Genomic DNA, 22104 nt, shown 5'->3' with positions numbered 1-22104 from the left:
GAAATATAAGATATGTTATTATTATTTACTATTTGACACTCAAACGTGAATATCTGCCGCCCTTGAAAGTTCACCAGTCAAGCTTTAGTCCATATCTTTGGCATACAAGGCATGCTAACACAATGGAGCTTAGAGACCTGTCAAGATGGACACATGTTTCTTCCACCGCATGAACTTGTTAGTTATTTAATCCTCATTCAAATAAGTAAATACTTTTCAGATTTTCCTTCTGAAGAATCAACAAAGTTGTCTTCCATAGACACTTCCAAATAAAAAAGAAAAAACAAAAGCACACAGAACACTGCGGAGACTGATATGAAGACTGGAAATAGATGCAACGCTAACGGTTGTTATTGTGCCAACTGCTGAGGGTAATTAAGTGAAACCTAAGATAAAGTTTTACTTCAGTTGTGACTGCACAGAAGCTTTTTAGCTTGGTAGTTTTAAACATTTATAAAAAGTTTAATGAAGCATTAAATAAGACAAATACTGTTATTCAAGAAGAGCCCGGAGTCCAGAAGGCATGGTAAAAGTGGAATTGGAAGCTGAAGATACTCATCTTTGATGTTCAAAGATGAAGAGTGTGTGGTTTGTTCCTTTATGCCTTGTGACCTTCTGGAAAATCGTTTTAAAAATCTTTTTACCTATGTGACTCAGATCAAGTGAATATTCATAGAACATGTTGTGAACAGCTAAACTCCAACCAGTTTAATTTGTGTGGTCTTTTATTAGTGACACATATTGTCAATTTTAGCACCTGAAGAAAATGCATCTGCTCTTCCAGATGGTGAGACAAGCACAAACGTCTCTTAAAAGTAACAGAATTAAATGTCAGGTTATTTTAATTAACCTTTTTTAACGAGCCAACTTCAGTTTGAACAAAAAAATGTCCTGACTGAGTGCTTAACTGATATCATGCAGATATTCTCTTCTGGCAGGCCGTCGTCTGTAGGGAGAACAAATGTCAAATTCAGCTTGCTAACAGCTCTCGTGGAGCGGGCAAGACGTCAGTGTCAGGCTCAAGGACACTTGAGCAGCATGTCTTCTTAAAACACTCCAACTAGCCACTAACCCAGCACGCATCTCTACTCTGTCACTTTCAGTCCAGTCTAGAGCCACAAGTACAGTTTTACAGAATGAGTGATAGCCTCATGCAGGGTTATTATCGCTGCTGTTGATACAAAACCTCAAATTAAATCAAAACTTGCCTTTTGACCTGTTGGAAACGCTAACAGGCAGATTTTATCTGAATATCCTCAGCTTGGAACTCTACCCTCCATGTTACGAGTGAGATATTTTACAAAGCTATTTTCTATTCACAGATGTCGTATAATAATGGGCACTCGGAGACACGACACCTTCTCTCACCTCACTGTATTAACCAGTGTACCTTTCCACTTCAAAAAGCCCTCCTTGGCATGAAAAAGCCTATCGGGTAATAATACCCCATGAAAGAGAAGTCCTGTGCTAAAAAGAACTTGCTATTTGCCAGGGTCCTGAATGACCATAAAGCGCAAGCTCTCTGTGCAAATATGCAATCATAGAGCCAAGAGCAGTGACATGAGAGGCCTCGACACTTGGAGTGCATGGATGGAACAAAACCCTCAGCCCCAAGAGGGTCATAGGAAGCAGTCTGGAAAGCCACAAAATAAAACTGGCACCCATCCAGGGGACTGATGTGTTGAAAATACTCACTGGAGAGAAGCATTGATATGATCAGAATCACACAACTGGCTAGGTGTATACAAATGATTGGAAAATATCAGCTACTTTTCAGCTGGTAGACTCTTTGTAAGGTGTCAAGATGTTTGTTTTTTATTATTTTTTTGTAAAATCAACCCAAGCTATTAATTTGATATTTGATATTTTAGCATTTTATTTATGGTCGCCCAGACAGCAGCTTATGGAAGAAAATAAAAATAAACAAAACATTTTAAAAAAGAACCAACTGTTTTTCAAATGAAAGGAAAAAAGAGATGTGGCTCCTCCTCACGCCATTAAAACCTCTTCTTTACTGACAAACTGGTGTGCAACCTGTACATTTTCAGGATCCAGTAAGCAGGATGAATACATGTATGACTTGGTAAACAATAATTTAGGAGGGATTCAGTAACAATGGAGTAATCCCTATCATCTTATTAAACACAGTGAAATCAGAACTTATAGACAAACAACACACACAATAGAAGACACTGATTCTGAGGACTGTCTTCAAGGAAGCAAGTGACGTATCAGCTTTTGTTACGGATATCAAGCGTCTGACGGAAACAAGTATAAAACCTAACAAAATAAACGTCCCAGACAATCACCTCAGGGCCAGCAGGGTTTGGACTTCAAAGCAAATTGAGCACAAATCTCAGTTAGGTATATGACAATGATTGCCTTAAAGCAAGTACAAATATAGATTTACAGTAGTGGTACAACCTGAGAGGCAATTTCCCACGCTTGTCAGTCAAGGGCTTCGGGAATGCAATATTCCTGAAAATGTTGTTACTTTAACAGTAATAAATGACACGCAAGCATCCTGACGTGTTAGCTTTCATCATGTGTTTCTTAGCCGTAAAACTAATTTGGCAATTGCTTTTCAGATACTCTTAAGTAGCAGCTGTTTTAAATTCTGCAACCTGAGTGCAGAACGGGAAAACATCAGCATCACGATTAACAAGATTTGTTGTGACAAAGCAGTCTCTCTGTGCCATGGAAACATTAAAATAAGTCTTAGGCTCATACAAGGGCTGTCAGGGGAGTCTGACTGCAGAATGAAACAGAAATGCAATGGTGTTGAATAAAAAAAAAATACAGCATAAACTTAAATAGTGTTCAGCTTCTTCAGCTTCTAAATTTATCAGTTTTCCTTGTTGAGCAGGTAAAGATACTGACCCTGATGGCCCTGCACAGCCATAAAGTCTTCTGGCTTCACATCCACACTGTTTAGCAAAATAAAACATTTACTGTTATTGTTCTCTGACAGCTTGGATCCATATTTTGAGCTGAGAAACTCAAGAGTGCCTGTCTGAAAAACAGAAAGTAATAGTGCCTGTGTAGTAAAAGAAGTGCAGCGGAAAAAGTGGTGGTAAAAGCTCCAAAACAATTTCCTCTTCCCCTCCAACACTTAGGCTTGGAGCTCCAGAACTTTAAATTAAATCAACATGAGCATTTCCAATTTGCCAAAATATAATCAGTCAGACATAAATCAGCTGTAACTGTCAGTATCTTTTCATTCTTTTGATTGAAACAAGTTTTGGATGTATTGCATATTAAAGAAGTCTAAATAAGTCAAGGAATCTTTGTTCAATTATTTAGCAAGATGAGAATTACCGCAGCAGTGTCGTAACTGTTAAGTACTAAAACCTAATTCAAATTCAATGGCTAATAGTGCAGCTTGAAGGTTGGTGTTCAGTATGGTGGCAAAGCAATGTAGTATGAAACAAAACAACTACATCGATTTACACCATCGGGGCAAAAGTATTGGGACACCTGACCATTACACCAACAGGGACTTTAATGACATTGCATTCTAAACACACAGACAGTTTTGCAGCTCTAACAGCTTCCACTCTTCTGTGAAGGCTTTCCACAACATGTTGGAGTGTTTCTGTGGGAATTTGTGCCCATTCATGCAGTAGAGCAGTAACACCAAACTGAGAAACAAGAACTCACTAGACTGAAGCTATAGGCAAAGAAAACAGAACATTTTGGGAACAAAGTAACAAAATAACAAGACCTGGCAATGGCATGGAGATGACGCTGGTTGTCTGACACAAGGGACAAGACAAACTGGCACAGGACAAAGGGAGACAAGAACTATGTATACACAAACAAGGTAAGGGCACAGGTGGAAACAATCAGGGTGGAGACTCCAAAGGAGGGAAAACAGACAAAGGGAAAAAGTGAAAGCTGACAACAACAGACATAGACAGGAAGTAGTGACAAAATAAAACAGGAAATCACAAGACAACATAGACATGAGACAAAAACTGATTAAATAAGCTTAACATTGTTTCCTGGATATGACACCATGTCTTTATGGAGCTTTGCTTCGTGCACTGGGGCACAGTCATGCTGGAATAGAAAAGGGCCTTCAACAAACTGTTGCCACAAAGTTGGAAGCATAGCATTGTCCAAAATGTCTTGGTATGCTGAAGCATTAAGATTTCCCTTCACTGGAAGTCAGGGGCCGAGTCCAAACCCCTGAAAAACTTCAGTGCCATTTAACTGAAGTAGTCCTACACTAAAACTGTACATGACATCACATAAGGGAGAGCAGAACAGATGGGTCGGAGATAGTTAAAGAAAGGAGACCAGCAGGAGGTTCTAATTCTCATGTGAACATCAGCACACATTGTGACTTATTCTTTCACCATACAGTCACCAAAGTAAATATTGGATCAGTTCGTGCTGCTTGTAACGAGTCATCTTTTCTCACAGAGCATCTTTGTCTCGGTCAAGTTCACCAGTAAGAAATGTGAAACCTAATGCTAGTTTGACACTGCAAGGTTAGAAACGTGAATCCAGATGCAAATGAAGGAGCATAGTCTTAACAGTCTCCAGACAAGGATTAGAGGAAATATCAGTCTGACTGGCAAGTGAAGTGAGGTACAACATGAAATGATGTGCAACGTGAAATAATGTGCAAAGATCAGCCTGCGAGTTAAGTATAAGTCATGTCTCACCAAGACAAAAACCCACACTCCTTTTATGGTGTGTACAGCAAGAGAAAGCAAGAGAAAGAGACAGAGGGACTGAAGACATGTTTCAGATGTAGCACTGAAAGCGAACCCGAATGCTAACAATAAATGAAAAAACTGTGTAAAATGTGTGCGGTCATTATTTTGTACCTTGTAAGACTTCTCCCTCTCTCGTTTAACGTCAATCACAAAATGTAAATGGGTTTCTGGTGATACAGTTGCATTGTGTCAGACCTGGAAAACTTACACTTCCTGCTCCTGCCCTGACGTTCCAGGAGGAGATTACAGTGAGCTGAATAATTAACGAAAACAAGCTGGCAAACATCAAATATTGAAAAGGTAATGTTTGCATGCTAACGATTAGGATGGCAAGTGAAGCACTTACTTGTCTAAAAGAGAGAGCTTGTCAGCCAAATGCATCTCCTCCTACCTACCTACCTACCTACCTGCAATTTCACGACGCTCAGAAGGAGTCCTTCCTCCCTGTTTTAAGCATTGTTCTAATCAATAATGAAGTGGACTAAATTAATAATGAAGGTTGAACAACCACAGTGGTGAGACATCCTTTCTTGACCTCTCCCTCCCTCTCTCTCTCTCTTAGTGTTTTTTTCTGTACCTTTGCAACAGGTTTTCAAATGTTTGTCATGGAGAGAGGTATAGTAAAGCCCTCATTATTTCAGGTTATTAAAAGACACAATAACTCTGAGCACTAAAAGCACTCACATCATAATCATGTTCCAGTGTGTCACCGCATGGGAACATAAAGTATTTTGAGTTAAGCAACTTTTTAAAAACTCTCTAATTGCAGCCAGTTGTCAGTTAGTAACTTTTGATCCCTCCTTGATTAGTCCTCCCTCGCACTGACTGCTTTCTGTCAGAGGTGTGGACTCGCATGAGAGAGAAGTACTTCTGACCGCTGTCTTGACAAATCTTGGAAGCAGATGGCCAATTCTCTCCAGACTAGTGGTAATTCACTCCACTTGATGGGATTTACAGGGGGCTTTGCATATTCTGCACTCATCCCTGTCACTTCAGCTATCAAAGCATCACATAGCCTTTCGGAGTTAACAATAGCAGAGGGATTCAGTGAGGAAGGGACTGTGGCCCCCGGGCAGAGATTCTCCCACAGGAGATGTGAGGTTCATCATGGGGTAAATAAACTGTGGGTAGACATTCATACTGTGCTACCATTGCAGCACTGTAATCTGCAAAAGCTGTTTTGTTCCTGATAAAAATGAAACTGAATTGGACTTAACATTCTCTGCTTCAACTTGTTTGTGGATGGATAAAATGGCACAAGCTGATTTTTAGCCAAAGTCTGCAAGTGCACCTATTAAGGCTAACACAGACTTTACTCATTTATCTACAGTGAAACAAGCCAGAAATTATAGGCAAAGCGCCACCAATGGTTTGACTGTGATAATTAAACAAAATGTTGAATACACAGTCAACTGTGTTGGATGAATATAAAAACTTGTTTAATTCAGTGGAAAGGAGTTGGCTCTCTGTGCCTATTCACATGCACAGAAACTTAATTAAAGGAGCGACAGCTTTTCTGTGTCCGTAAATTATCATCCTCACAAGGCCTCATTCACTACGATGCCTATATTTATTCAAATTTACCTGACTGGCTTTAAAAAGCTTTAAAGTTGCACTAATCAGTGTTTTTCTATTAAAAAAATGATCAAATGACAAATAGCTTAATGACAAATTTCGCTCTTGTTGGTGAATTACCACTCTGCAGTGCCTCTCAGCTCTTGTATTTTACCGTCTTTCAGCTCACCGTTTCGGTTTTACGGCCCACAACTGTTTTGGCTCAGTCCGACAGCTCTCTTCAGCATCATTTACAGACTGATGTTTCTTGCTCTCTGCCATTAATTTGATCATTTTATACCTGTGCTTTTCTTACCGTGAAAGGTCAAATTATCTTCTGTGAAAAAGGGGCAAATGGTCTCTCAGTCTCTCTTAAACAGGAAAGAAATGAATTGAAAATGTGGGAAATTCTCACAACAACAATTCATCTTCTGTAATATCTGGAGACAGCAAATGTTTCACAGTTCAGTGTTGATTCTTGAAGAAGTTTTACTTGGGAACTTGTAATTGTAGAGCCATAGTCAAACATAACACCCAAATATTTGGCTAATTGGCAAAACATTCAGTGTGTCAAAAAGTGGGAATAAATTCTCTTTTCTACTCCACTTTCACTAATTTCACTAATTTTCGGACTCACGTGTTAAATGCTTTCACAAATCTCGCCAATGGCAGCTTTACACATTAAGTTTATCCTGATGACACACTGAGTTTATCAAACGCACACGAGACCAAACCGACAAAACATTCGTTTATAATTGCACAACAGGAACCCCTGCAAGGCCAAACTGTTTTTTTTTCACTGTCAAATATAACACCAAATACCCATAGATTCATTTATTTTGGAATTCCATTTTGAAATAACAAGTTTGTTTGCACTTCCTGGTGAAGACTGGCTACTGCCACTTGCTGGTATGAAGAGTTTTTTCACTCAGGCAGGTACAGAACATATGGTTGTACCCTTTGCGGTGCGTTCAAGTTCAACTTTGTGGCTTAGACACGGGCAACATGACAGCAGTTGTCCTTTGCTGGGCCTAGTTTGGTGTATCGGTACCTTTGGTGACGTACCTGTATTACTGTACAGATGTTGTGTACACGACTATGCAGAAGAGAAACTTGAGAGTTTGATGACAACTTCCTCTGTCACTCTAAGTGCAATAAAAACTTCCCAACGAGATTAAAATATGAATGTAATCCGTCTAAACCGAAGATGGACAAACGTCCACCCCGTAAGAATCCCTCAAAAACAGAGATGCAAAGGGACAGAAAGACGCTGACCCTCAGCAGCCTCGGGTCTGTCCATCTCTGCACTAGCAACAGAACAAAGATTAACCGAGTGTCAGGATCTTTTTTAGGGTTTTGTTCTGCCTCAATGAAGCCCTCAATAGCAGTTGCTCATGGCCATCCACAGATGCAAACCCAACAGAATGACAAGCTTTGTCAAACCAACTCACCCTCCCACGCCCCCCCGCCCCCCATTTTATTCCATGGTCTCATTCAGCACTTGCACTGATGAAATTGGTACACCAGTCCCATTTCCAACTCACTATTGCCCACAGTTTTCTGTATCTTAGCACGGAAGTGACACTGAGCTCATCACCAAACTGTTTTTCAGCTTGGCTTATTCTCTCTGGGCTGAAAACTGTCACACATTAGTGTTGCTGTTGCTGTTGTGTAAATGCATGATATGCAGGAAAGAGTGGATAATTAAACCCTGCGCAATTACCCTCCGTGTTTTCATTATTACTGAGAGGAGTTCATCTTTTTTTTCGCGATGGACCACGTGTCACTTCTTCTGCTCAGTTCATTCTAATTGTTATGTGTGTATGCACTGTTCTCTGTATATGCACTTAAGCCTCTTCAAGGCGTGCTGGATAAAAGCCTTTTTCGAAACGCATATCAGAGTGTGTCAGGAAGCTGGAAGGTTGGCAAGTGCGTTTGTTTTGACAGGATGTGTACCATTATCTGTCATTACGGGCTAACCACCATCACCATCAACACCAGCACAATGCAATATAGACGGTAAGGGGACAGGTTGTGCTTAAATACCGGGGCGCATCGCTGCAAAGTAACGCATTAAAACAGACGATCGCTGCTGCTGGTGTTTACTGTGGATTATGGAAACTGAAACTGTGTCTGTCAACTGAAAACAAAACCAAACTGTTACTGTCTCATTTTAAAACAAAGTAATTTACTACCAAAGATGCTTAAAATAACGACAACAACCCCTCAGATCTTATAAATCTCATTCGGTCTTGTTAATTAGCCTATTATCATAATCAAATTCATTTTTTAAAAAACTTTGATATTCAAATGAGGTCCCTATGCTCTGTCATATTTTTTTCTTTTTTTTTTCAAGTGAATTTATCACACACCATACCTGTCGCTGTACAGAATATTCGTCTGATGCTGGAAATGAAACATTACTCCTCTCATTTGCATCTCTTTTCTCAAGTGCACTGGTCCTCAGTCTCAGGCTCCATACTGATGTGTGGCTGTTATGAGCTATAATATCAATACTGTTACTGCCCATGAGTGTGTGGAGTCGGCTTGGAGCTATTTTAAGGGTTCAGACTTGGACAGGCGACAAGGGAAATATATGGCGGCACAGTCGGCTGATTTACAAAGGGAGGCGAGGCTCTGTGCTCTGCAGCCCGCTCCGCTGCTTTTATCGCTTTGGGCACCGATGAGACAAAACAAGTTTACTGCTCGGTGGCCTATAAATGAAACGACTACATTTTATATGTGGGGTAATACTTGATCAAAGGACTGGGATGGCTAATAAGACAATAAAACTACGTTCACGATTTCTCGGTGTGAATTATTCCGAAATTTGGGGGGCATGAAAGCCCAATGCTGAAACTGAGCCATCGGTGAAATACTCAGGAGTTGACCAGAACATTTTACGTACACAGCGACCACATATCTTCACCTGGTGCCGGTCGGCCCATCTGTCGCATAAATCTAACAGTGTTGGAAACAATGTTGTGGGAAACACCAACGTTATTCTGGCGACAGTCACCCTTTTCTATATTTCTATATCGTGAAAATTATGCGTACTGGTACGGTTTCCGCTCTCTCTCCAATCGAAAGCATCGATCCTTCGCCTGCCAAGTGATTATTCTGATCCGTGTAAATGCCTCGCTGCCATGTCCGACACAAACTCAGAGAGCCTAAATGCACATCAAACAACCCGAAAACTCTGCATCCCCTCGCCACAGGGCTTTGCAGTGTTCAGTATCTGCAGCCTGTGAGCTCCACGGCACTGACACCAACACCACATGCAGCCACAATAATAATAATGACGGGTTTGTCATACGAGCTCTCCTGAACTTTGATCAGGTTAAATCGCTTGTTTGCTAGAATTACATGCGTTAACTTGAGAAACTGCTGCGCATCTTGATGAAGCACAAACAGAAGAGATACTGCAACTTCATGATAAGACTCTCACCGGAGCAGTTCCAGCCGGTCGGCGTCTGACAGTCGCTCAGGGAGGACGGGAAGGCGCGCAGCTGCTCCACAGGTAAAGTGGCGAGAAATGAGACGAGGGTGATCCTGAGCCAGCCTCCCGACGTCCCGCTCCACTGGCGCAGTCGTCGGGGCTCCTCGAGCGGTGCCTGCGCCGCCACGGAGAGACCCATATCTCACTGGTCCCGACAGCACAGGCGAGGTGGGAAAGAGACGCAGACGCGCAACGACAACTCCAATCCCGGCAGGTTCAGCGGGGCGCCTAGAGACCAACAGCAGACCATTTTCCGAGCGACACCGTGCGCCCCATGTAGCAGTACCCGTGTAGACTGACCAAATGGTTTCCGCCTGATCCGAGGCAGGCTGCTGCAATAAGAGGAGGAACTTGGGGAGGAAACGGTCGAGGGTTGGTGAGCGATGGAGGAGGTTGTGTGGGATGGAGTCGGGTGGAAAAGTTAGCCAGGCGGGCAAGGAGACTTGCGAGAAGGATGCTCAAAGGTGAGAAGAGGGGAGGAATGATGGGAAAGAAAAAGAAGAGGGGTGATACAAAATCATGTAAAACTGAGAGGATGTGGCTCGAGTATCCCACAGACACGGTTTGGAGACGATGGCAGTTGTGTAATAGTATCCACGGGTGAAACGAGCAGCTCCCCCCAGCGCGAGCGGAGCGGTCCTCCCGTTTACTTTGTATGTGCGGTGCGTTCAGAGTCGCAGCGAGTTTCTGTTTGGCTCTCTCTCCCTCTCTCCCCCTCTCACCAGCAGCTGGTTCCACCTTACTTTTGATCACATGGAGTATGATGCGAAGAGGGAGGGAGGGGTGGGGTGCTCCTCCTTAATAATTGGAATATCTTACTGGAAGAGTAGGCCCAGGCAAAAGAGAAGAGGACTGAATGAAATAGATTTTAAAACAGAAAAGATGGAGTAGGCTAAAGACAGAAAGAAAGACAGAGTGCTAGGCCTAGTCCAATCAGTCGGTGGTGCTCACCAGGGATGGGCAGTATAGGGAAGGATGCACTGCCTTTATAATTGGCCAGAAGAATTTAAAAAGTCTGCAGAAATCAATTCGTCCAGTCTGGTCTGTGATAATTGCCCTGCTCTGAAAGGACGCTATTCCTAGGGTCTTTCATTCTCTCTCATTCAGAGAGAACTCCATGTTGTTCTTGTAGTTTTGGACATAACCTACCACTGTCATGTGGGACAGGATGCGCCTGTGATTGAAATGCTCTTGGCCATGAAAGCCATGGAATGTGAAGAACATCTGCGCCAGTTAAAGAAGTCAAGTCCATCAGGTTCAGAACACTCGCTCTTTTTGAACCAAGGAAATTAGAAGCCATGTGCATGGAAAAGGGTTTATATAGAAGCAAACAAAGAGGTTTCTGTTAAGGCCTGTCACATCTATAAATACTCTTGACCCCATGATATTACGAAGCAAAGCTGCCGTTGGCTCTAAACAAATAAACCTTTTGTTGCTTTCTAGATCGTTATGTGAATAGCTGTTTATCCTTTGTCTCAGCTAATGGGACTCGTGACAAGCAGTTTCATCTGTTGTGGCGAACAGCAACTCCTGTAGTCAAATATGGACACACACACCTGCACCAGGACACAGCTGAAATGTGGCGACAATGAATTTGAACCCTTTCAGAAATTTAACTTAATCATTTTGTGACCCTTGTTTAGTTATATAATACAACTGACTCCGTGACACCGTAACACAAAAGGGGAGAGGATTATCACTCGACACTCAATTCTGTCAAGGTGTTAAACCTCCTTTGAGCTTTTTGTTTTGGTTTTACAGAACATTTATATTTAGGCCTGCTATACGAGTAAGCAAAAGAGGATTTCAACTCCTGCAGGCATCCATTTAGAGCTCAAACGCCCGCTCTCTCTCAGCATGCACACAAAGTGACAGAGTGGCGGATAAATGCAGTCAAATATAACAGCAAAAGACACATATTTTTTTCAAAACAGGTTCCAAGAAGCATCATGTGGTGAAAGATGAATGCTAATGTTGCTTTGTGTTCGCTGGATGGCTAAACCTGCATTGACTGACTCTTTGGCCTCTTGGGATCAGCTGAAAGAAGCTGGAAATACAACACTGATAAATTGTGTCCCTTATTAAGTTGATGATGCATTGGATTATTTTTGCATCCAACAGATATGGAGCAAGATTAGCTTTCATTGGAATCATGTTTCTGGACACCTGATGAATGCAAGTTTCTACCAACTTACCTTTAGATGCCAAATCTCCCTGGTGGCTTGGATTCTGCACTCTCATCGCCGCGGTCCGGCTTTGATTCCTTGTCAGGGAACACTTTTTTTGGTGAATTACCGCAGGGTGAGACTAATAAAGGCCTATCTTGAAATGCTCCAGTGTTTTCACAGACAACAATAAAAGTAATCAAAAAGAGTAAAGGAGCAAAAGTGAACCAAAAGAGCAAAGTTAGGGTAAAACAGAGAGAAGTTCAAAGATGCTTAAATGCGCCACAGAGCAGAGATGAACTGCAGGGATTATTCTCTTTCACTGTGAGGCCTTTGACATGCACACAGTTATTTGATCCATTGTAAATATAAGTACTGATTGTAGCAACATTACTCTAAGCATGAATGAGTAATTATCGCTGTCCATCAATCTGGCATATGTTTTGTATTTCTGCCATACGCTTGTGTTAAAGCAGATGCAGCTCAGAGATTTGGATCCAAATACATGACTCAGGACAGGGGTCTCAAAAACACTCACTGATTTCAATCTGCAGACAAGGGTTCTGGAAACAGGAGAACAGTCCGATAAGGCGAACAAATCCAAGGGAACAGGCAAGGTCAGAGTCAAACAGGTGGACCAAGGCTTCAAACAGCCAGGGAGTCAAAGCACAAGAGAGTACACTGATGCTAAGGAACATTTTGAAGAGGCGAGAGACACAAGGGAAGCACAGGTATATATACAAAGTCAATAACAAGGCACAGGTGAAACAAATCAGGGCAGAGCATGTAAAGCAAGACAAATAGCACAAACATGGGATAAGACAACACAGTCTGACTGGAGGGTGTGTCAGTGTGTCCAAAAACGGACTGATGTGGCTTTACATTTTAGGTCAGATCATTTTGGCTAATTATTTTAGTAGCTGCTTGTCCAAGGACAATGGGGTTAAATAATATATTCCTTTCACAGGAATTTTACAAGGTCACCGTGACATCGTGGCTTGTGTGTGCATGGTGTGCGTTTGTGTGTAATCAGTCATTTAACTGTACATGAATTTAATTTCAACAATACAGTTCAGCTTAAAGGTTCATTAACGTGTTTCAGTCTCAGTAAAGTCTTAGCACAAGGACGACTTACTGTAAAACTGTCTATGGTCTTCATCAGCAGGCAGACTTTTGGAATTTTGTTGACGTGATAAAAGGTGGACATGTATGTGGAGGGGAGCAACATGTTCACCATCCTCTGATGAAGGCTATGAGGCTATGAGATGAGGCTGAACTCTTAAAATGCTTCTACTGTAGATGTACCTTGTGCTGAGATTTTTTTTTTTTTTATCAAGATAAAAAAACATGTTTGATATTAGGTTAACTGCAGTCCAGATGTAGAAGCAGGCTGGCTATTAATCAGAGAGATGGTTTAATCAACAGCTTCTCTTGTTGCTCGCTGTTGTGTCCTTGAGCAAAAACACTGAACTTTAAATTGCTCCCTATGTGAATGTGCTTGGCAGAAAAATGTAATTTAGTCTCACAAATGTAAGGTTTAAAATGAATGCATTTTATTAATGTGTTTGTCATACGAAATCAGAGCGAGGGCAGCAACATAAGTTGACTGAATATAGTGAAGTGTGAGCTTTGAGGAAGAGGAGAAGAGACGACTGACTAGAAGGATAGTGAGTGGCGAGGAAACCCTAGGCTGCCATTTTTTCTGGTTCTAATTTGGAATTCAAAGCAAGGCTTCTCTCTTTGCTTCCAGCAGTCTTCTTTTGTCCACTGAAGCATTTGGGCATACTGTACACTTTCTGCTTTCTAGGCAACCTTGTGTATATTCTGGTGTGTGAAATGGTAATACAATGGGAGTAAAATGCCCCCATTTTAGTGTAATGCTGTCTCCTATGTCTAATAGAGACTCGATATGAGATTTGTGCTTTTCTTCAGCAGCACAGATTTGGAGAGGAATCTCCACATGTTTATTCCGTGTTTATGTCAATGACACCTGTAGCACAGCTGCCAAATTTACTTCCACAACGAGTCCTCCTCGCCCATTCTTGGCAGAGAGAGTGAAAAGTTACTTGCCGACATTCTCTTTTTGTGAGTAATCCCCAACCAGGCCAGACTGTCCATTTTGGAAAGAATATTTTGGAGGCTGTGACACTGAACACAGGCCATGTTCAGTGACCGAGACCAGTTGGATGGCTCCCCAACTGGCTCATGATCGGACCCTTCGGCACATGGTCATAACTCAGCTTCTTTCAGTACAGTTTATGTAACACAAGGCCACCATGAACATAGGTTGAATCAAAGACCTGGGGGCATTTTTTTCCCCAGTTCATCCTTACTCACCAGTAAAAGCAATGGAAGTTGTTGTTAGTTTCATATGTGCAGTGGCCAGTCACCACCTCAGTTTCTTCTTTAAAAGAGAACTGTACTACTACAAGGTGGAGGAGTATCGCTTGAAATCAGGACAGTACCACTCTTGTATATCGAGTGTTTAAAGTTCATTAAAATAGAAATAAACTGTAACATAAAATGTTTGTTATTAGTTTATTTTTTGTCTGCAGTTGTGCATGTATTTATTATTGGTTCCATTTCATGGTTTTCCACGTGCAATTCAAAATCCACTGTTTTCTAAGTAAGGCCACACACTGGCGGCGTCTTGGAGCGTGTCATTGCATATCATCTCTTGAGTGTCAGCACATGTCAGCTTTCCAGGAAAGCACCAGTTTTATTATAGTCACTTCTCGAGTCAGCACATCCTACAGCTACAATACACTGATTACTTATTCCAGTGTTGAGCCAGTGTTGCATTTAAGTCATAAAAGTTTTAATGCAACTGCAATATTATAAACAGTAAAAGAAATATTAGCTGACTGAGACGCAGACAATAGGTGGTCTGAGCTTTGTTAGACTGTGCTAGAAAAATATTTTTGCCCCTTTGGCTCTTGCAACAGCTGGTGCAACTTACTGCTAACCAAATAAAGCAAGATTCAGATTAATAACAACACTGTCAGCAGCATGGCATTACCTTCTGGCCAACACAGTAGATTTCTCCCTGCAGCAATGTGTTGCATGTTGACTGGAGGAGTTCTCAGAGTGCTGTTTAGGCCAGATGATGGTTGACCAGTGACTCAACTGTCATACATACTGTATTAACCTGACACAAGGTTAGTGGTGCTCTGCCTTCTAGAAGCCAAACCATTCATATTCCTCAGGCTACCTTTGCAGACAGTCTCCCCTTTTCAGATATACTTCTATTGCAAGTACGCTTACACAAGGTCCAGTGCACCATGCTAACAGAACCGGGCTAGCTTACGATGGACTTAGGACTTAAAATCACATTATTGTCAAAAATTGGAGATTCCTTTGCATCTAAGTCATGCACAGTGTCCAGTCCATTCTTGCCCAGGTCCTCATTCTTGTCCTTGCAGGTAATGGTAGGACATCAGTGGGTCTGGTCTTGCTTATGGAACAAGAGATTCTTAGGGTGAGGCAGTTTTTCTCAGCTATCCCAAACAGCTCCAGTAAAAAAAAAAAAAAAGTAGATGTTTGTAAAGGTCAGGACAGAACAGGCTGGTCTAGCTGAGTTTCCTTTTGATTCATCCTAAAGAAGAATGAGTGTTGGCTACAAGTAGCTTTAACCCATCTGAAACAGAATACACTTTGCACTGAGGCTAAACAGTAATTTCCTCCAAGGGCTGCAACTCATTTATCTTGTATTAGTCTGACTGAATACCTGGTCTGGTATCAATGACGCCCATGCAGGCATTTTGAGGAGGAGGTCGGCCCAAACGCAGCCCAGCCCCGGGCAAAAGGCTAATTACATTTCTGACTTGCTGAAATGTGCACCATCTCCTGAGAGAGCATTCTGGAATAACACTCAACCCTGTATCAGATATCTGATGATTGATTTTTGCTTCATAATTACTCTAATGTATTAATAAATCATCCATTTCTTTTGTAAATCTAGGGGCTGACAATGTCATGGGAAATGTTTGCTGGTGTATATTACCCATTACCAAAAGTTGAAAGGTTAGAGCACGTGTATGAGTGTGTCAGCATGATTTGGTGATTGCTAAGATGCATTTGTGTGTGTGTGTGTGTGTGTGTGTGTGTGTGGCTGTCGAGCCAAGCGCTTTTTGAACCATTTTTAAATTCTCGTCTCAGCACACACTGATCATAGTCATAACTCTGATGTGTGAGTTTCTCTGCTTGTGTAACTGCACTTTGAAATGATGATTAACTTAAGTTCTTGAAAAGACATTAGGTTTCCATGTGCAGACCTCCTGTTTGAGGCCTTGTCATCGTTTTCACCATCACCATCATCATCATCAGCTCAAACATCATTATTCATCATAATAGTCATGTTTATTGTAATTTGCTTTCTTAATCATTGTCCTTTTTCATGACCTTGTTGGCCCCCATATTTGTCATTGTCGAGTTATTCATCCACAATTGCTGCTTGATAACACATTTCAAACTCACTCTCTTATGAGTCATAGGCAACTGTGCTTGATATTTGTCCACCAACAACATCACATTATTCTAACTATTTGTATTGGAATTCAAAGAAAACATTCAGCACTTTGCACCAGCATACAATAAATGTGTGTATCTCTTTATGCATTTCAAGGGCTTTTGTACAAAGCCTACGCTACTCCTATTAGCATAACAGAAAGTCATATTAAGTTTTGTGAATATTAATTTGTTTTCCCAGTTATAACTTGAAGGGAACATAACTACTGCCTGGATTACTGTCGCTGGCAACATTTTTGCTTTGGTATCAAGGACTTTCTGGGATGGCAGTCGTGGCTTAGGAGATAAAGTTGTCGTCCACTGATTGGAACGTCGGTGGCTCGATCACCGACCCCTGCATAACAAAGTGGTCTTGGGTGACGCACAAGCCAGTGCACTCCTAAATGTGGATCACAAGCCTGGATGAATAGGGAGGGTTGCGTCAGGAATGACATGCTGCATAAGGAGCCTATGCCAGATCAAATACAAAGCATATCAGACACACAAATCAGATCATGGATGATCAGCTGTGACGACCCCTACAAGGAGCAGATGATGGTTGACCAATGGCTGAGCAAAATAAAACAAACAAGCAAGACAACATATGTACTTTTATGTGGTGGGGAGGTGGTGTGAGTGGATGATGGGCAAACAATATGATGACTTATCAGTACATTAAACTTTATGGAAAATGTAATGTCAGGTGGAAGTACGTCTATTCAAAACTGTATTTGTCGTTTGTTGTAGCAAATTGGTAGTATATAAACATATTTTTTGAAGGCAAGGTTGGTGCCAGAGCTAAGAGCACAAAGTGACAGTTTTTATCCCTATGTTGTTAAATCTGTGTCCTTGAATAAATAACTAGTTCTCACAAATTACTTCATTTATGCCCTCAATTCAATAGCAGTGTCACCTCCATTTCATTTGTCCTCTTACCACTTTCATTACTTACTGGACTGTCAAGACTTAATATTCTGTAGTTAAAGTGGCTATAACAGATATTTTAATAATTACAATATGACACTGTGAAAGGGGTCGTTTTCAGAATTACTACCTGAACCCACAGCTCTCCTCAGATTTAAGGAGTGTGTTTCAGCTCCATGTTCAGCTGTTTGACTGCAACTTTACCGTACAGCATGCAGCTGTTTTCAGTGCTAAAGCAGACAGACACAGTTAGTTAGTGACCAGCTGGTGAACACAGTGGAGCATTCAACAGCAGGGGCTGGTAGAAACCAAAACCAGAGCCAAAAAGAAGGGACACTGAACTCACATTCAACAGGTGACCAGAAACATGACTCCAAACATGTGGCTGGATGTGTAAATAAGCTGTTACAGTTACATAACAGTCCACAAGGGGCCAAAAAACATTAATTATTACAAGTTTAAATTGAAAAACGTGTATTTACTTCTACAAACTTCTAACTTTGAGAGCCTATTGACAAAGGCATATTAACACCCTCAATGGACATGTAAGATGGCTGATAACAGCTCTCTGTGTCATGCATTGCTCTTTCTCTCTATATATATATAGATAGATAGTTATACTTTATTGATCCCAGGCTGGGAAATTGCAGAATCCATTATAAGCATGGCTACAAATAATGTGCTATAGGACCTGAACTGTTGTTCCTTCAAGCAGAAAATAAAGGAACTTAAGCATGCCAGAGACATTTTCTTTTTCACAACTATGTCTGCTCTTCACATATAAAAACAGGAAGAGTGCATCCATCCCTGACACAAAGCCATTCAGTCCATGAAATATCCATCATAAATATACCAGTGTGCTTTCAGTCGGATGGATGCTTGAAGGAATGAATGAGGAAGTAGCTTCATCCTCTTTCCCACTCATGGGAACTAATAGAGTTAGCCTGAGGGTAATAGCCTGCGGTAGAGGAGAAAGGCAGCTGCAGCGCAGTAGTTACAGTCAAGCTATACCACTTGGTGGATACTTACACCTAAAGCACCATGCCCAAAGATGATCCCTTACATTTTTTGTGTGCATGGCACCAGTGGGAGAGAAGTCACTGTTCCTGACAGTATTAGCACCTACCTATAGGGCTGCACATGCCCACACAGTTAAAGGAATTTTAGTATTTTCATATAAGAGAGAGAGAAAAAAAAAAGAATTTGCCGCTCCCCTGTGGGCTGTGACATGCCTATTTAGTGCTGTACTGCACCCACATCTTTTCACTTTCCTTTAGTGAATCCATCCTCACTACAATTTCTTTCCTTTGAACTATCTGAGTTATACAGACATTTTCTTAAGCTGGAGGACTACAGACCTATCAAATGTTATCTCAATAGGAAAGAAAGGTGTGGACAAAGCTACTTTAAAGTTTTCCCTCAAGCTTTTCAGAATGTGTAACATGTACATGGAGCCTAAATATAACTGGTGAAGTGTATTGTAATTCAGTTAGGTATTATAATTCATCCATTTACTGGTGATGCTTAGAATACAAAAAGTTTCTACACAAAACAGTAAAAAAATGAACACTTTTCTTGCTTGGCATAGCGACACATAAATTAGACATATCATCATGTTGTAATGTAATTACACTCAGATATCCATCTGCACATGTATAACATCAGCAACTTGCATACAAAGTGTATCATCCACACCTGCCTACGTGCAAACGGGCCTCCTCTTGCTTTGAACAGTGATTTTAATGAGCAGGTGCTGGGCAGAGAGACAAAAGGCACTGAGCAGCTCATTTCTCCTGATTGCAGGCAGTCACGCTCCTATGAGTTAGATGGTGAGGGAGGGATGAATTTGTACTATCCTCCCTCCTCACTGGGTCTCTTTGCTCTTTCTGTGTTGCCTTCTGTTTGATTACACTGATTCCTCTGGCATAACAACTAGCAGACAGACAAATTTAAGGCGGTTAAATTATGATTACACAATGCTGCAATTCATACAGAAATTAAAAACAACCTCTGCACCGCAAAGGGGTACAGTATTTACTTAAGTAATTAAATAACGCTGCTCACAATCAGTCTAGGGGCAGTTCTACTAAATTTATGAGTTTGTAATTTTAATTGTGTCTGATTTCTCATACTGTTGTATGTTTTATAGTCAAAAGACAAACAGCAAACGTTCAATGGTTGGTGATACATTTTTGGTGAATAAATCTGTACAGACTTCATGAGTACTTAAGCTGATTTTCTCCCTTTCGTTGGCCATTCCATTAGTGTCATAGACGTCCAATGCTCACAGGGTTGCAAAATTACGCCATTTAAAAAACTCATTCACACAACAAAGCAAACAAGAAAATAGCCTCCAGTAAGTTATTGAGGTCAAAGAATTTGAATAAGTCAGTGGTTAATAAATAATTACATCCCTTAATATGCTTTGAGAGGTCTGAGAAACTGCTGCTACATGTGAGCACAAGCCAAACATAACAGAGAGCTATTCATCAATTACTGTCTCAAACAGGAAACAGGAGACCCACTTCCACATCCACATTTAAAAAGAAATAATAAAAAAAATCTATTTATTCCCTGCACTGCTGCTGTGCTTCCACAAACACAAATCCCCTTTGTGCGCATCACCACATTTGCACTGCAAAATGCTTCTTGCTTGTATATGTAAATGTGAAAGCATCCATGGCCTGGCCATAGGTTGAACCATTATTGTGTTGTATCAAGCAAGAACAAAGTGTGACAGTGGAAAATGTCACACATTATTACTCACAGCGGTGTCGTGTGTTATAAAATATCACTGGTAATGTATGTCGTGTGGCCATCAGAGGCATCAGAAGCAAGACGCAGAAAATGCTACTGATAGAGTTCATGACCTGTTCTGTTATTTGTCGGTTGGAGATTTTATTTTTCATTTGCATGAATAATAAAAACACTTGAAAGAGTGAAGCAAATAAAAACAATCTGCAGGTCAGACAGAAGAAATTAAGGGGGCATCAAAAGAGAAACATGTCAGAATGACATAGACGCTACCAAAAGAAGGAAAGCGGTAAATGAATAAAATAAAATGCAAAACAATGCGGATAATGACAAACAAATAATTTGATGAACTGTGTGTGTGTGTGTGTGTGTGAGAGAGAGAGACAGACAGAGAGAGACAGGGACTGCACCTGTCTTCAGCGACACACTGGAGAGGCGTGATGTGTCATGTTACTGGAAATGTTTAATTTGTAATCGGGAGATTCATTAGTGAAGTGCATGAACAGTAAGAGTTCCAGTAGTCAAACGCCAGTCAAGTATGAACCTCACATTTAATTCAACTGATGGTAAATGCTCATACATTGTAAAAAAAAAAAAAAAAGAAAAGAAAAGAAAAAAGAGAAAAATATATTTTTTAAAATGATCATATCACAGGAAATTTTAAGAGCATATTAAAGACATCCTTTAGATCTTGTCAGGTCAAACCTTTGTTCAATACATAAAATATACCAAAAGCCTCTTCAGCAGTGGAAGTATTCAGATCCTTTACCCGAGTAAAACTAACAGGACTACCGTAAAGAAAAAGTTTGATTATCTGCAGTACAGACAGTAGTCTACTGAGTGAGGCCGTAACAGTGTTTAAAGTTGTTCATGCGTCCATTGATATGACTGAACTGACACCTTAACGGTTAATGTTACAGTCCTGAAATGGTTCTAAGATGCGACCCCACCAGTGCTCTGCTGTTCATTGTCCTCAGAGCGTACACGGGTTCATCTGTCTTTTCATTAATTTCTTAAACCTGTAGTTTAAAAGAAATGACACAACCTCTAATACATTTGGTGCTGGTGCTCACACTATAGCCCCATTTGACATACTGAGAAGATTCAAAGCCTTAACAGACTTGTCATGATAGCTATGATTGCATAGTTACTGTATGATTGTACAATTACTGTTCAGGGAAAGGTCATAGGAGGGTGGATTACTGTGTATTGAAAAAGAAAATGGAGCTCAGCAAATTCCCCACTACTACTGTTGAGATTTTTACATTTTTGAGTGCACTTTCGGTGCAGAGATGTCATGAGCTTGAAACATCTAAGAATCTTGATGGAAGATCAAAATATTGGACTCCTCGCTCATTTCATAATGATGAGCAATTGCTGCTCTCATCAATAAAAAGAATGAAAACTCAGGGGCCTTTCCTTGACAAACACTCAGTTGAGTTTATTGTCTTCAAATTGAAAGTCTCTGTGCATGAATACAACACAAGAATTCAATAGCATATTACAACACTGTTGGTATGGTGTGCATAGTAAATAACATTTTTCCTTGAAGTGAGCCCTTTGTCCTGTTTTTGCAAGAGTGAAAAGACAAAAGATTAATTTATGCTGACAGTTTAATCACATGTGCTTTCTCTGTCATACAAATTGGGGATGGACAGACCAATTATCTCAGCAGAGAAAATTCCTATTGTTGAAAAAGTGTCATGACCGGTAGAAGTACTTCAGCAGGTTGTGAAGAGTGTTGGTTGAAGATGTTGTTATTGTCCAAATGATGACTAAACCACATTCTAGTCCCCGCTGCTTGTGACTTTTTGTATTTTTAATTTGCTTATCTACAGAAATAACCTTGTCAGTGCTTAACACAGCCATGAAACCAAATCCTGAAAGGTCAGCGAGGACAGCAGTGAACAAAAATCAATGCTACTGGCTGTGAACACAGAGGACATTTTGAGTTACAAGGGTTTTGTCACTTAGA

The 22104-nt window shown here is 40.8% G+C and overlaps 1 protein-coding gene across 5 annotated transcripts in view; it reads right to left on the bottom strand.

Annotated features, from left to right (window-relative positions):
- Nucleotides 1-12085, bottom strand: part of tmeff2a (transmembrane protein with EGF-like and two follistatin-like domains 2a) — a 91056-nt gene extending 78971 nt beyond the window's left edge. Inside the window, exons 1-2 of one of the 5 annotated variants that reach the window (XM_046404441.1) lie at nt 3725-3827; nt 2881-2927 (exon numbers count right to left, since the gene is read on the bottom strand). In XM_046404441.1, the coding sequence (XP_046260397.1) occupies nt 2881-2902 (22 nt within the window). In that variant the 5' untranslated portion in view covers nt 2903-2927; nt 3725-3827. Of the gene's footprint in view, nt 1-2880; nt 2928-3724; nt 3838-9729; nt 10460-11975 lie in introns of those variants that run through there. The other 4 variants (XM_046404440.1, XM_046404439.1, XM_046404438.1 and 1 more) reach the window with 4 other exon arrangements.
- Between the last annotated feature and the right edge of the window lie 10019 nt (nt 12086-22104).

Source organism: Scatophagus argus, chromosome 11 (assembly GCF_020382885.2).
Source record: "Scatophagus argus isolate fScaArg1 chromosome 11, fScaArg1.pri, whole genome shotgun sequence".
Taxonomy (NCBI): Eukaryota; Metazoa; Chordata; class Actinopteri; family Scatophagidae; genus Scatophagus; species Scatophagus argus.
This window is presented reverse-complemented; position numbering and strand designations above follow the sequence as displayed.